Genomic DNA, 16,454 nt, shown 5'->3' on the forward strand with positions numbered 1-16,454 from the left:
GTTATCAGAATAATAATAATAATCATAGAAATTATTGTAGGAGTTCATTATTTTACGCTTGGAGTGGGGAGATCCTTCGGGATGAATGGAAGCTAATATTTTGTACAACTAGTATATATTGTAAATTCTGTAAGTGTACGTCGTGAAATTTGTTTATAGTGCTCACTAAATTACTTTTGTCAGTTTTAAGTCAATTAATATAAATAAAAAAATTTAAAAACAACAAAAATGGTAAAATATCTTAAGTCGTTACTCTCGTTGTTTGAATAAATAAGTTAATTTTATCGGAAGAATAAGTATACTGCAGATACAAGCCAGAGAAATGACCCAAAAGTATGTTGAAATCATATAATAATAATCATAATGTAATATAAGGAAATAAATAAGGTATAACATGTGCTGGAAAATTAATTTATTATTCAATATCATTAATAAAAGGAAATATTAAAAATTAATTTGCACTTTAATTGTATTAAGTATAATTTAATGTCAAAAATAGCTTCATAATAAAAATACAATAAGCAATAGATTTGCTTCACTATTCATTCCAATACCTAAAATATTATTTTTATATCGTACTATTATTATTTTAAGTAGGTACAAAAATAAACAAGATTCATAAATCCCATCTTCGTAGACTTAAACTCAATAAAAAAAAGAATAGCCTATAATATATCATAAATTAATTTACCATCATGATAGAACTACACTGTTATTTTGGTAATTTCAAATATTTAATTATTATTCGAAGTAATAATTTTTAAATTTAAAATAATATATTCTACGTTCATCGGTTTCCAATTACCTAACAATAAGTATATCGTTTTATAGGGATATATTGCATGCAACATGTTCAGCGTTTTTTTCTATTATATTTTTGATCGATAAATCATAGTTAAATTAAAAGCTCCACTCAGAATATATTAAGGCACCCAGGATACAAAGAATGTGTGCAAGCTGAGTAGCTAAGAATACGGGTTGTGTTATTAAACATTTAAAATGTATAAATAATAATTCTAAAACCATCACTGAGGAACCAATTATAAAAACATCAAAATATAAGAAAAAACTACTACTGACTAAAAACAGCTAGAAAAATATTATAAGTGTAATTGTATTTACTAACGTTTTAAAATGTTAGCAATTTATTTTATAGGCACATTTTCAAGACATTTTATTATATTTTAGTTAGTATTAATTAATTTTAATATTCGAATAAAGAGGACGGCGTACTACCCACATGTGCAGTTGTTTTCGTCTCACAAACGCATAACATAGCAAATTATATCACTCTAAGTCTCTAAATAATCAATTTAATTCTGTTATTATTAAAAATTTTAAGTAAAATGATCTATTATCAAATTTAAGGGTAAGACTATAATCCAGAGCCTTTCTCAAAATTTTTAAATATTTTTAAATTAAAATAGCAGTAATAAACATTTTATAACCGTTCATTTTTGGAATGCTCATAACTTGCTTTAAAATCATAATACCAAAACAAAATAATGCATTGAGTCCTGGATAAAATATGTACCTCTTTTTTTTATAATAGGTCAATTCACTCTAATGTCAAAAATAACAGAGTAAAATGGATTTTTCTGAACGAACATAGTTTGCTAAGAAATGTGTTTTCTTAAGACAAAGCCGGAGACCCGTCCTCTCGTATTAAAATACAAAACTGCGCATTAACCAGTTAATAAGTTAAGTTCAAATTAATTTAAATTTTGAAATAGTTACTTTTATTTTTATTGATTTACTTTAATTGTAAAAACATTAACATCATAAAAACGTAGTTAATTTTGAATTTAATCCCAGTTCATTTACTTTTACTAATTGATGTTAAAATTTCTGAAAAAATGTTCACCTGAAAGTCATGTACTCATGTCACCATCAGCTAAGTAAAGATTATGTGCTAGAGATTAACGCATGTTATTGAGTCAATTTTTTTCAATTAAATTTTAATATAACAGTGTTATTTAAAATAAGCAATGACCTAACAAATGTAACTCTATGTACAATTTTTGTGCAAAAACTTAAAACCCAGGATAACATTTGAAAATGTTATTAATATACCATCATGATAATTGACAAATTAAACTAATGCAATTGATGATAATTTTTCTGGGCAAAAAAAAAAATTAAAATTTTTATACAAAAGGTAAAAGTGTTCATAAGTTAAAAGTATTGTTTCACAAGGTTTACACCCCTTCAAGCCGCCTGATAACTACAATGAGCATTATTTAACTTGTAAACATTTTCATATCTTTAAATTTAAAGTCACCAATTTAAAAATAATAATGTACTAGTAGTGTTGCATCAGTTGCTAAAAATGTTTCGAAATCATTAAATTATTATGTTTAATCGCTAAGCATTTTATGTATTTAGTATTATTTGAAACCAAAACATTTATTACTTGCTTTCATTAAAACCATTTCAATACAATTTGTAAATAAAATATGTAGCACAAATGTACTTTTTTTTATAACTATAATGGTAAAAATTTTAATTATTTTATCATTTAATTGTTATGGCGATTACGTTCAGTTTCAAATTACATTTCCAAGATCATGATAACCTTTTTTACTTTTTTAATGTTTACTGTCCTTTACTACGAATTGAGAGTTTCTGGAAATAAATAAATAATTATCATAGCACACAGGAGAATAGTGATAATACATTTCTAGAAAACAGCAATTTGCAACAAGAGACCGTAAAATAAGATTATTGCGATCGCGGGAATGTAACTGAACTCTAATAACTGTAAAGGTCTCAATACGCTGAAACGTAAATGATTTTTTAGTGGGGTCATATTGTATTCATTAACATTTAATATTGAATTTCACATTAATCCCACGATTAATGAAAAACGTTCCGGGCATTGAATACAAGTTTAAATCATTATTTTAATACAAGATGTAACTATAACTATATACATATTGCTAAACACAAATATTAAAATGTAATGTACACAATTTGATAGGACAGTATCAGTGTGTGATTTTTGTTGCATAAACATTTTAAATTGTCAGTAATAAATGTAAATTATTTGTATCAATGGTCGGATGGAAAAATTAATAAAGACATAAAATATTAAAATAATTTACAGAAACCTTATACAGGGTGATTATTTTTACAGAAACATCTGATTATCTCATAAAGTATTAACGAACTTTAAAATATATGTTTACATATCATAAGTCCTTAATTTAAAAAATAAATTATTTTTACACTATTTTTTTATATAATATTTTAAGTTTTATACGTTTTTGAATGACTACATTAATTTAATTTAATATTTCACTGAGAATATCATTACTTATAAAGCAGATTTCAAACAATTAGTAAAGTATAGGTATTCTTTGTATACGAAATTAATAATGTTTTCTGTGATTCAAAAAAAGTAAAAACTTTAAAAAAATTACGATAATGATGAAAACTAGAAATATGTTTTCATTTTAAAAACACTTCGAATTATGCAAAAAAAAATTTGATAGTTTTCAAGAGTGAGTGATAAGATCAAGATGATTGTTTACGGTTAAAATAAGCACCCAGAGTATTTGGTTAATATTCTTTCGAGAAACATACGTCTTATAGGTACAAAATATTTAAAACAACATTTTGTGTCAATGAGCCATTTCAGTAGCAAACATCCCAAGGCTGAAAATTGGAATTCGCTTCCCGATCGACTAAAATTTTTTGTCATGCTTCTGCCCGCTCCGAACACACCTCTATGGGTGTTATAGACTTATAGTAATCCATAATGAGCTGTTCTTTCTGTTCTAGGTATTTGGATTCACCAAACTGCTTTATAGAGCACACCGGAGCAATTCCCATTTGGCACCTACCAGCTGGGATCTGAAATATAAGACAAAACGTATCAATTTAGGTAAATTAAATCTGATTTTGGACAGTAGCCGGGGATTCCTACTTTACCACTAACTGATCAGAAAAAAAAATACTGTCTTCATTTTTGAACGCTTCAATTGGCATTGAAAATTAAACTACATAGAGTTAAAAACATTATACCTATTCATATATATTTTATAACAAAAGCATAATTTTAATAAGTTTAATTTTTATCGGAATTAAAAACGTATTTTTATCTAGATTTACTTATTTTGCTAATATAAACAACGTTATGCTAATTATTTTATCTAAGCTTTGAGGAACTAATTATCTCTGATACCTAATTAAATCATGATTATCTTACTAAAATAGGTGTTATGTTTTGTATTCAGTTTTACTAGATTTTTACTCTACGAGTGCAATAGAATAATTAACATTACTTAGACCTGTAATTAGACCTTGTAATGCATAGGTATTAATCATGTTATTTAAAAATTCAAAATATAAAATATGATAACTATTTTAGTAAAATTATTAATATTTTAAATGATTCATTGAAGAAAGTATAGCCCCAGGAATCGTTATTTTGTCAAACATAAAGCTCTCAAAGCACAAAGTTACTAATTATTTATTGTGAGTCTTGATTAATATCAGAAAACCAATTTGATTCTTTAAATGAATATTTAAATGTCCAATCATAAAATAGTGAATTGTCAAATCATTTATTGCTAACCACAGTATTGGCAGCTATGCTTAATATATGGAGGTATAGGTAGATAGGTAATAGAAAAACAGCAATGTCTCGGATTTTTATCAAATATTTGCTCGAATATGCATACACGAAAATAACGAAAAATGCGAAAAACAAATAATGAACTTGAACTCGGTTATTTCCTGTTTCGAATAATATCATAATATTATACACCTAAACAGTTGAACTGATGATAACTACATTTTGAGATAAATATATTACACTGCGACAGTGGCATATTTATCTTTACTATAATATGTCTATTGTCTATATAGGTACTATTCAATTGTGAACTATGTTTGTCCACCTATCTACATGACAAATTAGCGATTACAACATTTCAAGCGTAACATTTAAATATACACTCGGACTAGGTATATGTGCATAATATATTATAGTAATATATAATAAATGATAGTATACCATCATTATTCATTAGTAATGTGTCTTAAGTGATATTAAATGAAAACGAAAGCGATCATTTCACAGATGCATAGAGGTTTATATTATGTTTAATTATTAAACATTACACACCCAATAATAATTATTAAAACTAGGTAGGTAGGTAGGTATGTAATTATAATTAGTGTACACGTTGTTATCAATACGTGGATTTTACGAACGCCAATGATGCAAATTTGAAAATACCAATAAATATTTTTATGAATATAATCATATGCTTGATGAAGGTATAACTGTATAATCACAATGCATATTGACTTTAATTGTTAATTTAATATCGGAGAAAAAAACTGAATAAACAAATCGCATAATATAATATAAATTATTCACTAAACTTTAACCTTTCCTTTTCCGATACATTTATTTAGACATCGGTTAACAATATTTTATGTATTATGTTAAAGGTATATAAACAATTAGTACCTGTCATGGTACCATTATAATATTCAACCGACATAATATACTATACGACAACGAAATAAGTCGTAGGTAATTAAATTATTTTATTCTTAACCAACTATTTATTTAGACTTTGATGATTAGGTAAAATATGTATGAAATACCTAACTTAATATATAATACAGTCTATACGAACCTAATAAGTATTGTTATCTATTTATTAATTTATATACCGAGTCAAACAAATCATTGTCAATTGAATTAGTTTGACATATTATTTCCATAACACTAGTAGAATCCATATAAATACTCGACGTTTTAAAAGTCTACAATTATTTAGGTGTCTAATCTCATTCTAAGTTGTAACTTTTTTTAAATAGTTTTTTAACATAATTCGATGTTATTGAAGAGTAAAATTATTGAACTACTTATTTTTGTTTGTTTTTTTAATTACTTTTATTGATATAACATTTTTAAATTTCTTACTTTTCTAAATGACAACATGTATTTTTAATTTCGTGTTCCGGAGCAGAATAATTACTGAAATATGGGTTTATTCAAAATCCGATTTCTGGAATTCTTAAGCAGATGATTGATTTATAAACATTTTCATGCATCTAAATCGGTGTTTTCATATTTTTATGAATAGTTACTTAGTTATTAAACTTTATAATAGTAATTTTATAAAAATGTAAAATAAATGTTGTAATAATTAGTCCACCACTTACTTACCTACAAAATGTTAATTGATTTATATTTATAAGTTATTATGATAACTTTCAAATCATCATAGCTTCATATTCTAAAACCTATAATCATCATGGATTATGATCTTTAGTACATGGTAATATATCTATAATATGTAATGATTAGTTCAGAAGTCAGAAACAACTAATTTGAATTATTTAGATTTTTGTACATAAGCATTTTCCAAAAAATAGTGTGGTTTATATTTCAAAAAAAGACGTTTGTATTTGAATAATTTTAAATATAGACCTTATTCTTTGAGTGTGCTTAAATACGTAACAAAATAGGATTTTAATTAATTAATTTATCAAATAAAAAATGGGGTGAGCAATGAATTATAAGAGCAATAAATAATTATGCTTACCTGTATATACAATTTGGTGTTAACTCCTTTAAATATGTTAATCAAGTTCCGTCTATGATATTATTATAACTTTATTATTAATCTATTGATAAATGCCAATGGGATGAAAACATTATAAATTTATTTAGTCATTTCAGATAAAAGTATAAGACATATCATTTGTATGTTTACTTTATGACTTATGATTTTATTATTCTAATTTATTGCCATGCTAATCAAAAGCTTTTAGTCTATCAGTTTAAATTATTTTTATCAATTCCGAGATTTTTTAACAATAAATTCTTAAACTTTTTTACATCGTGTCTCCATTTGTTGTTAATCCAACATTTATATCTGATATGTAGGTATTTCACTTTAATTTCGTAATAATATCTATTATTCATATTTAATTGATATTTGTTTTAGAATAGATAATTGACGTTCATAGAATCGACGTGGGTTTTTAGAACTGATATTGTTTCTTACACCGCTAGAATTGAAAGAATCAGCAAAAATATGTTTTAAATTTGTATTGTAATATATAATTTGATAAGCCATTGAAATATTTTAGGATCTAACCAATCTAAGCAAATCTGCCAACTTCAATGATTGCCCTCTATTTTGATTTCTATTCATCAAAATTAAAGATAAATATGAAAAGGCAATTAAACCCATAATCTCCGGTTTGAATTTATTTTGTTGATGACCATATTTTTTCCATACAATAATATTGGTTCTTGTTTGCTATAAATTAGCCTAGTAAGTTTGAAGAGAGAGTTTTTACATTTTTACAATGCATTTAGGCATTATTTAGGATAATGTGTTTGAGTAAATAATATTATAATATTGTAATTAAGGTGATATTTTTTAAAATAATATAATGTATTTGGGAAATATTTTATCAATGCATCTTTCTTCTCCTTTGAACACGCTTGGAAAATGGGAATTTTCGTGAATTCTAAAGAATTAAGAATACATAATTTTTAAATATTGTAATTATTATTGAAATTATTGATTTACTGGTTTTTTTTTCAATTAAAATTTCATATCACAAATTATCATCCTAATGTTTATTTTATTACAAATTGTTTACAAAAATGTCTTACCTTAAAATTTCAATATAATATAGTAGGTATGCTTTATATACTCTAAAAGTATTATTTTACCTACCATGAACTTGACCAGGAGTCCAGGTGTATAATATTCTGGTATGATTGGGCTATCGACTTTTTGAGATTTTAAATAAGAAGTGTGCAACTTTTGGATTCAACCAAAATGTATTTAGATGAAATTGTTTGAATGAAAATTCGAAAATGTCCACTAATTTAAATTCGACTGGCTGTTGGTGTTTGTTTTAGCTATATTGAGTTTTGTTTATTATATTATATTGCTTACTAACCTTTGATAATAATAATAAAAAAATTCTACGGTGTTTTATTTGTTTACTTATAATATGTATACCTAATGGCTTCTGAAAACACTACTATTTTAACAGTACTTACCTAATTTATTGTTATTAGTCTATAAAAATGTCTACATCAAATCATAAATCTTCATTTCATACTTCAAATGGCCCATTGTAAAAGAAAATTTTCTTGGCTGCATAAAATTTCCATCTCAATCTTAATTAAAATCAGTAACGGTACCATTGCATATTATATTAAACGCCAGCAGAAAATTGTATTGGTTTCAATCTTATCTGAATTTCCTATAACCCTTTTTTATTATCGCGCTATATTTTTTTTAATCGACACGTATGTCTCTTCTGTGGTACACAATCCATACTGTGTGCAAATTATAATATATTTAAATCAGCCTTGTTTAAAAAAGTAATTTATTAATAGTGGTGAGTTACTCGGTGAGTTACTTTAAGAAAGAAAAAATTTACATTTTAATATACTAACATAAATAGTAGATATTATTTTATCTCTTGGAAAGAAATAGTATTATATTTTACATTTTTTTCCAATAAAATAATGATTTTACCTATGTTACCACATTTACCATCAATATTTTATTTAAAAGTTTATTTTGTTTATCTATATAATATTATACACCTACATTTTAACATGTATTATTGTTATTATTATTATAGAACGATCGACATTGACAGGTTATTAGAAGAGGTGGGCGAATTCGGAAAATATCAAAAACTTAATATATTTTATCTCGGACTGTCGTTACTGTTCACGGCGTCGTCCACCATGTCGTTCGTGTTCACCACGGGAGACATGAACTACAGGTTTTTTGTTTTGTTTCTGTCCGAAACAGTACCACCCTTAACATCTTAAATCGGAAAAATCCGATCATTTTTTTAATTTCCCCTTTAATTCTATGTAATTATTACACAATTTAATCAATATTATATTACATTTTATTTTCATTTTTGGAGAGTGAAATCACTTTAAACATTATCAAAATTTAACTATTCATTTCCGTTAGGTACACTAGTATTATACTAGTCACAAAATTGATGTGCTTACTGATATTTAAGTGAACTTTTGAAATGTGTGAAGTGAATTCCGAACTTCGAACTCTAATCGAATAAAAATTAAACATATTATATTAAGTACCTAGTAAAAAACACAAATCACACATCCTACTTCTATTCTATGTTTTTAAATTATAAGCACTTAGTATTATATGTATATTATATAGATCAATGATTCGAGGGGATAAAAAAAGTATATTTTCATGTTTTAAGTCATTTCACTTGCTGAACAGTTTTAAATACAATTTAAATTACCTATGCTTCCATAATAGTTTTGTTAATAATAATTACATTGATTAAAAGGGAAATTTAACTTTTAAGTATTATCGGATATTCCCTTTTAAACGATAATTACCATTATTTCACTGTTTGTGTCTACCGTGCAGATGCCTGATAAACGAATGCGATGCTTCTGAGACGGAATTCGAATACTGGCCATCGTGGCTGAACCATACCGTGCCGTTTGACTTTGACGAACACCGTTTGTCAAAGTGTTTGAGGTATACTTTGAATAACAGTCCAAACCACACCAACATCACCGACAAACGCTTCTTCCGATGTGACGAAAGTGACTTCAACAAGTCTTCGAGTGTTCCGTGCGACGAATTCGTCTTCGAATCCGGTGGAGAGACAACGATAGTTTCCGCGGTACTTACTACAATATATTCAATAATCGATAATAATATAAATTATAACAATACATTAATAGCTTTATATTACTGATACGTGCTTTGTTAGCTAACCTCTTTTAACAGAACCATGATTTCAACCTATATAATATTATAATTACGATGCTATTGCTACCTATATAAATATAATAATAGCAGTGTCATATGAAATAATTCATAATAAATTCAGTATCGATCTATTGATTAACGGTGACTATTACGATTTATGTAAAACAGTTCAACATATTTTGCAAAAACAATAAGTGGAAATTGACGATCGTAGGGACCCTCAACAACATTGGCCAGTTTATCTCCTTACCCATATCCGGCTTTTTATCAGACAAGTATGTTAAACGAAATATTTAATTAATAAAAACTAAAAATAATCAATTGGTAATATATGCGTTAAGGTACGGCAGGAAAAACATTATCATCATTGGAAGCGTATTGGCAGCGACATGTGGTATTTTACGCGGGCTGTCAATAAATTACACCATGTTCATGATATTGGAATTTTTCGATGCTTTTTTTTCCGGTGGAGTTTACAGCGCCACATTTATAATGGGTAAGAGATTTAATAAAATTCATCTTGCAACAACAATTATAATTGTTATTAAAAACGTATTCATTTTTATTCATGCTTTGACTTGTAGAGCACTTATACAGTATAGGAACCTACCTACATACGTACCTAGTACCTTCTCTAATATCTTATAATAATTATTATAATTTATAAAATATATTTAAAAAAATATAATAGGTGTACATCTGATCATGACATTGTAAGGAAATAATATAGTTGTAATTTGCCTATTGCATATCATATTATGCATACATATTGGAAACGATATCAATTTACATTAACTGTTAATTTAATTGAAATGCAGCTTAGCTATAAATATGCTTGAACATCACATAATATCTATAATTACAGGCACCCAATACATGTATCCAATATTATATTGGCGGTTAATCCGACAGTATGTCTAAAAAAAAATGTATCCAATAGGTATCGGGCTAGTTGGTGGCAAACACAGAGTTTTTGCGAGCACCGTTTTGAGTGCTTACTATCCAATCGGCGAGGCATTAGTCGGAGTATTGTTTTGGTACGTTCAAGACTGGAGGAAATTCTTGATATTCGTAAACTTACCGGGATTGGGTTTCGCGTTGGCCTACACGTAAATACACTTGTATTTGAATTACTTTCAAATTGCAATACTATAAATAAACACCTACGACCAAGCGTCTTCGTGCTCTAATATATTACTATAAATCGTGATGATTTGGCGTTTGTGCACAGAATTATTCCAGAGTCTGTTCGCTGGATGGTCACCGCGGGAAAAATCAACGAGGCCATAGAGGAATTGAAATACATTGCAAAATACAACGGAAAAAAACTATCAGAAGAAAGTCTGAAAAAACTCGAAATGTTTAAATGCTCCAACGAAAAAGAGATTGAAATAGTAAATCTACTAGCGCACAGCGTTTGGGCATTTTTATCTGTTCGGTATTAAAAATCTACACAACGTTTGGGCACTTAATACCCCTAAAAAGATACCAGTCATTAAAATTAAAGAAGTATATACCTTTTGTTAAGACCTAAGAACTAATAAGTATTGAAACCATGTATAATGTATATGGCATATAATATTAAACTTTGAACGGTACTGGTAATATTTACGATGATAGTTCCAACTTCTAATACGCTAAAAATGTCAAATTAATTAATTACCAACCTAATTAGCACAGTCTATCTACTCGACAAACGACTGATTATGGTGTAAGCTAATTAATGAGAAACGTTAAAATAAAAATAAAATTTTTCGGAAATTCTATTGACGAATCCGTGATATCGCACATTATCGCAGTCCACTATAATGATAGTGTTAATAAGTTTCATAGCCACCATAATGGGAGATACGCAATTTTTCGGTTACATGGTTGAAGTTTCTACGGCTTCATTATTACAGCTTTTTAGTTTAAATTCATATAATCATGTTCATAATATTATGATTCTTAACTTATAAACTTATATATAACTTACACAAAAAAAGGTATATACTTTGCGTACATTTTTATTTTCATTTTTGCAGGTTGTCACCTGCATAGGTATCTATTTATTACATACTATTATCATACCTAGTGCTCAAACGTGTAAGTGATTTCAGAGCATCGGATAAAAATAGTGCCAAAACGTTTGTAGCCAAATCTAGACACACGCATATTATGATTATTTCCCGATTACAGGAGCGGCCCTAGAGTAGGTTAATTATATAGGACATCTATCCTAGACCACCATGTATCTTAAGGTACAGCGGTTCACTACCGTGAAAAATGTATAGGTACATGTAAAAACATAAATCAAACCTCAAAGTTTGATTAAAGTTTACCTATTAGTTGTACACTTATAGACTGATAAAAGTGATGAAACTAAAGGTATAAAAATTTATAATAATATTAACTGATTTTATTTATGCCAAGAATCTCTGTAAAAATATCAACTAAAAAAATAATACAAAAAAACATAAGAATCAATCAAGGACCAAATTTGAATATGTTTGTATTTTGTAAAAAAAAAATATTACCTAAACATGAATACATGATATTTTTTTTAATCAAAACACTTAACAGTAGTCAGTAATAATTAATATATTATACATGACGTTAAACACGAATATATGAATAGTATAAAATGCAATGATTATACGCATGTGCTTCTTGATACTAGGTTGGAGGAATATGAAATGTAAAAACAATAAAAGAAATTAAAACGTTTATATCAATGTACTTACCTATTGACAAATAGGGCACAGAGAAATTATTTTTTCTGCGCCCCACAAAACCTAGGGCCGCCTCTGTCTGACAATCCAATATTATGTTTGTCATATTCTATTATTATGTTTAGGAGGAAATGGCAATGAGTACGGCGAACAGCTGTTCTAGCCAGCAAGCGTTTAAACGTGCAATGACTTCAAAGCGCATACTATTACGAGTGATCAACTGTTCGTTCTGTTGGTAAAGTACCTATATATGTGAAATATATTATTGCGTTGTATGAAGTTTCTTCACTTTTTTATTTTTTAATAAGTGCCTACTTTTATTCTAGACAAGTGTAAATATAGAGAAACGTCTACGTTACGAATTTCCATTTAACGAAATGTTCTGATTAATGAAATATTTTTGAGAACCAATCATAGGTGTTTAATTATATTCAACGAATTTCTTTATGATATGAATATTTTTGTTGACCACAAGACAGGAGTGGAAGTCTTACCTACCTGCATTATATATTTATTCAAAATATATTTAAAATAAAAGTATTGAGAAAACTAAACACTAAACTTTACATTTGATATTCTCGTATTTAAATTTGGCACCTAACCAAATGAATCAAAAAAATAATTTTTTACTGAAGTATTTCTTACCTACTACCATCCCACTACCTTATAATCCTAATTTTGCAAACATCAGTACCTTTACATGTATACTACTGTAAAAAAATAATTTCCAATGATAAGAAAATAATCTCGGATAATAATACTAGTTAAATAATAGTTAAAATTGTATTGTATTATATTTTATTATGTTGATTTTTATAATATTTATAAATGTATAATAATTATAAACGAAAATGTTACTTTTCGAAAAAAAAGTGCCTGACATATTACCTATAAGTACCACTTAAATATATATCTGTTAACAATGTACATCCGTGGCTACGCAATTATTAATATTGTTTTCCATATATTATCATTAATTGTTATTATTATTTATTATACTCAGGATGATCAACACACTCATATACTACGGCCTGTCTATGAGCTCAGGTTCAATAGTGGGAAACCGGTATGGGAACTTCATTCTGTGCAGCCTTGTCGAAATCCCAGCGTTGTTCTTGGTGATCAAGATCATGAACAACTGTGGTCGGAGAGAGTCGCAATGTGCCACGCTCTTGGTGTGCAGTATTCTGTGCATTTCGATTGCGTTCGTCCCAAAACGTAATTATTAATAAATCATTCAGCCATCACTAAGCGAGCGGTTCTTATTTTTTTCCTACCACTATAAGCGTATAGAATAAGGGGAGAACTAAAGGGGCTATAGACCGCCCTAAACGGCTATGTGGCTACTAAGTTTTTTACTCGCCGGGTGCAGATGGGATAGAACAGGGGCAGGGGAGTAAACATAGCCAAAGGAATCATAAAGTTCAACAATAATAAGCCACTATAGCCATTATTTATGTACAAGTACAATAGGTGCCAATCCTTACATTATTCATTGAGATTTAATACAATGATCAATTAAAAAAATCAAATATTTTATTTTGTTGACTTATTAACAAGCCGTGTCCCAAAATTAAACGAGTTTATAGAACATAATAATAGTAGGTACCCCGTACCTATTAAAGGGGATATCCAATTTCTCGGTGTAGCACCAATAACGCACACAGAGGACTGAGGAGGAGGGGGTAAATGGATGCACGTAAGTAATTTTTATATGGGCTTGTTGTTGTCTACAGTTGAGTTACCTACCTATCCGACCCAATAAACGTCATACGTAATGTATAATTAAATATTTTATTATTGACAAATCGTTTGACGAAATGTTGTAATATTTTTAGACGCGGTCATCATAAATGTACTCTTGTACCTGATTGGAAAGTTCTCCATAACCATTTCGTTTGTAATACTGTACATGTACACTGCCGAAATGTTTCCAACGGAAATCCGACATTCTCTGCTCGGCATATGCTCCATGTTCGGCAGGATCGGTTCAATGGTGGCACCACAAACCCCATTATTAGTAAGTATACCTATATGTATACCTAGTTGAATATGTACCTACATGGTCTTATTAAAAAAAATGCATGAAATAATAATTTTTTTATAAAATTTTTAAAATATAATAGGTATTGCAGTTAAAAAAAATCTAGGTATTTATTCAAATTATAATATTATAAATCTACCTACTTCACATATTATTCTAAATTCTAATGTAGACATAGTAGTAATTTTATGAATTTCATATGGTACTTACAATTTACCACACTCTGTAGATCTAGGTATAACAAACTTTATTAAATGTATAGGTATATTATGATTTATGTTGTATTGCAATTTCCATAGGTCATTTATATAACTTCAATATCATAGATTCATAGGTGTAACAAGTAACAATTAACGAGTCATTTGCATCTAATTTTTTTTTTCACACATTAATTACGTTTTTTGTACATTGTCAGTTTCCTTCCCCACCATACAAATGTTATGTATACTCCACTGTATACAAAATATTGGGCAAGTCCACCAATAAATCGTATCTGGACACAAGTTTCAAGTTACTCTAAATAAATAAATTACAAGTTGCTTAAAAAATATACTTAAATAAAAGATATGCATCTGAGTTAAATGTTTAACCTATAAAGACAACCTATAGTTAAACATTTCTAAAAATAAATAATAAATCATTTTATACTTAACTATTATTACTTTTTTTCTTTAAAATAGACATATTGTTAATTCTTAGAATAACTAAATTTTGATTTGCTTCCCTAAAATTCGTAAAAAAAATGATATTAGAGAAATTACATCTAATTTGGTTGGATTCCTAGAGTTTTATTGATCACCTTAAATAAGGTTGGATAACAATTTATTTTGTAAGTACTCATACATTTTATTAATCTGTAACTAGCAGGTATTAGGCAGGCACACGTAAAAACAGTTAAGAAAATCATGCTCATTGCTTGTCAAATTATTAATTTCAACATGTCATTAATTATTATGCTATGATTATGTTCAGGTTACTTATTTCGGCGAATTGTCGCCATTACTGCTCTTCAGTGCATCTGCTCTAGTATCTGGATTGCTCGCACTACTGTTTCCAGAAACTCTCAATAAAAAAATGCCAGACACAGTTTTGGAAGCCGAACAAATTGGCAACTCCGCCAGTTGATTAAACTACGACGTCAGACTGTATATTATTTTAAAAAGCATATTGCTACATCTTAAAAAATCTTAAGAAAAATTAAACATCAATTTAATTTATTTACATAATAATTTATAAGTTATATTGAAGTTAGATTTAATGTGTTTAAAGCAAAACGTCAATACTCGTTATATTTATATTGACGCAATGTACGTAATATGTGTAAAGTGTTTTTGTTTGAATGACATTTTGACATACGTGTACACAATACATTTGTGTAATGTAATGTTTTGAAAAATGTGTTTTTAAGACTTATTTGAAAAAAACTCAATATATTTTACACTATTTGATGTGGATTTATTTTAAATTTGTTTTTGAAGAGAAATATGATACTAAATAAATTGTATTATTGAACCGTACAATTATTATAGTTAGATATTTGCTATACAGTATTTTTTTAAAATTTTTTTTTTTGTTCATGTTACGGCTTCAACTTCTAAGGTTATCAGTTTTCAAAAATTAAACAACTACCTATTAATATCACAAAAGTGTTTATACAATTTAGTGTCTAAATGAGTTGTATTTGTATATGTTACGGCCAACAACGAAAATGACAATATTTACGTTAAAGCCCGGCTAATGTCGAAAATTACCTTGTACAATACAAATTTACGTAAATGACCTATAATTTAGTATTGTATTACTTATTACATAAGTGACGGCCCATAATGTTGTAAATGCAGGTATTATTTTATTATTCACGTCAATTCCCAACTCCTGTTGGACGTTGTCGTAATATTATACATTTATAACATGCGGATTACT

The 16,454-nt window shown here is 27.6% G+C and overlaps 1 protein-coding gene across 2 annotated transcripts; it reads left to right on the top strand.

Annotated features, from left to right (window-relative positions):
* Positions 1-86: 86 nt before the first annotated feature.
* LOC111039196 (organic cation transporter protein-like) lies at positions 87-15,985 on the top strand. Of its 2 annotated transcripts, XM_022322565.1 has the most exons (11): positions 87-333; positions 8,644-8,790; positions 9,426-9,687; positions 9,945-10,051; positions 10,118-10,272; positions 10,717-10,885; positions 11,008-11,170; positions 12,613-12,722; positions 13,491-13,705; positions 14,326-14,507; positions 15,504-15,985. In XM_022322565.1, the coding sequence occupies exons 1-11, from the start codon at positions 323-325 to the stop codon at positions 15,654-15,656; spliced, it is 1,674 nt and encodes a 557-aa protein (XP_022178257.1). In that variant the 5' UTR covers positions 87-322; the 3' UTR covers positions 15,657-15,985. The 2 variants fall into 2 exon arrangements, with proteins under 2 accessions (XP_022178257.1, XP_022178258.1); XM_022322566.1 differs by lacking the exon at positions 8,644-8,790.
* Positions 15,986-16,454: the final 469 nt, after the last annotated feature.

The sequence above is a fragment of the Myzus persicae genome, unplaced genomic scaffold (assembly GCF_001856785.1).
Source record: "Myzus persicae strain clone G006 unplaced genomic scaffold, MPER_G0061.0, whole genome shotgun sequence".
NCBI lineage: Eukaryota > Metazoa > Arthropoda > Insecta > Hemiptera > Aphididae > Myzus > Myzus persicae.

What these genes read in the sequence shown, in the direction of transcription:
- LOC111039196 (XM_022322565.1), top strand. An exon ending in ACGGGAGACATGAACTACAG is followed by an intron (nt 8,791 to 9,425) that starts GTTTTTTGTTTT and finishes TCTACCGTGCAG; the next exon opens with ATGCCTGATAAACGAATGCG. An exon ending in CACCACAAACCCCATTATTA is followed by an intron (nt 14,508 to 15,503) that starts GTAAGTATACCT and finishes GATTATGTTCAG; the next exon opens with GTTACTTATTTCGGCGAATT.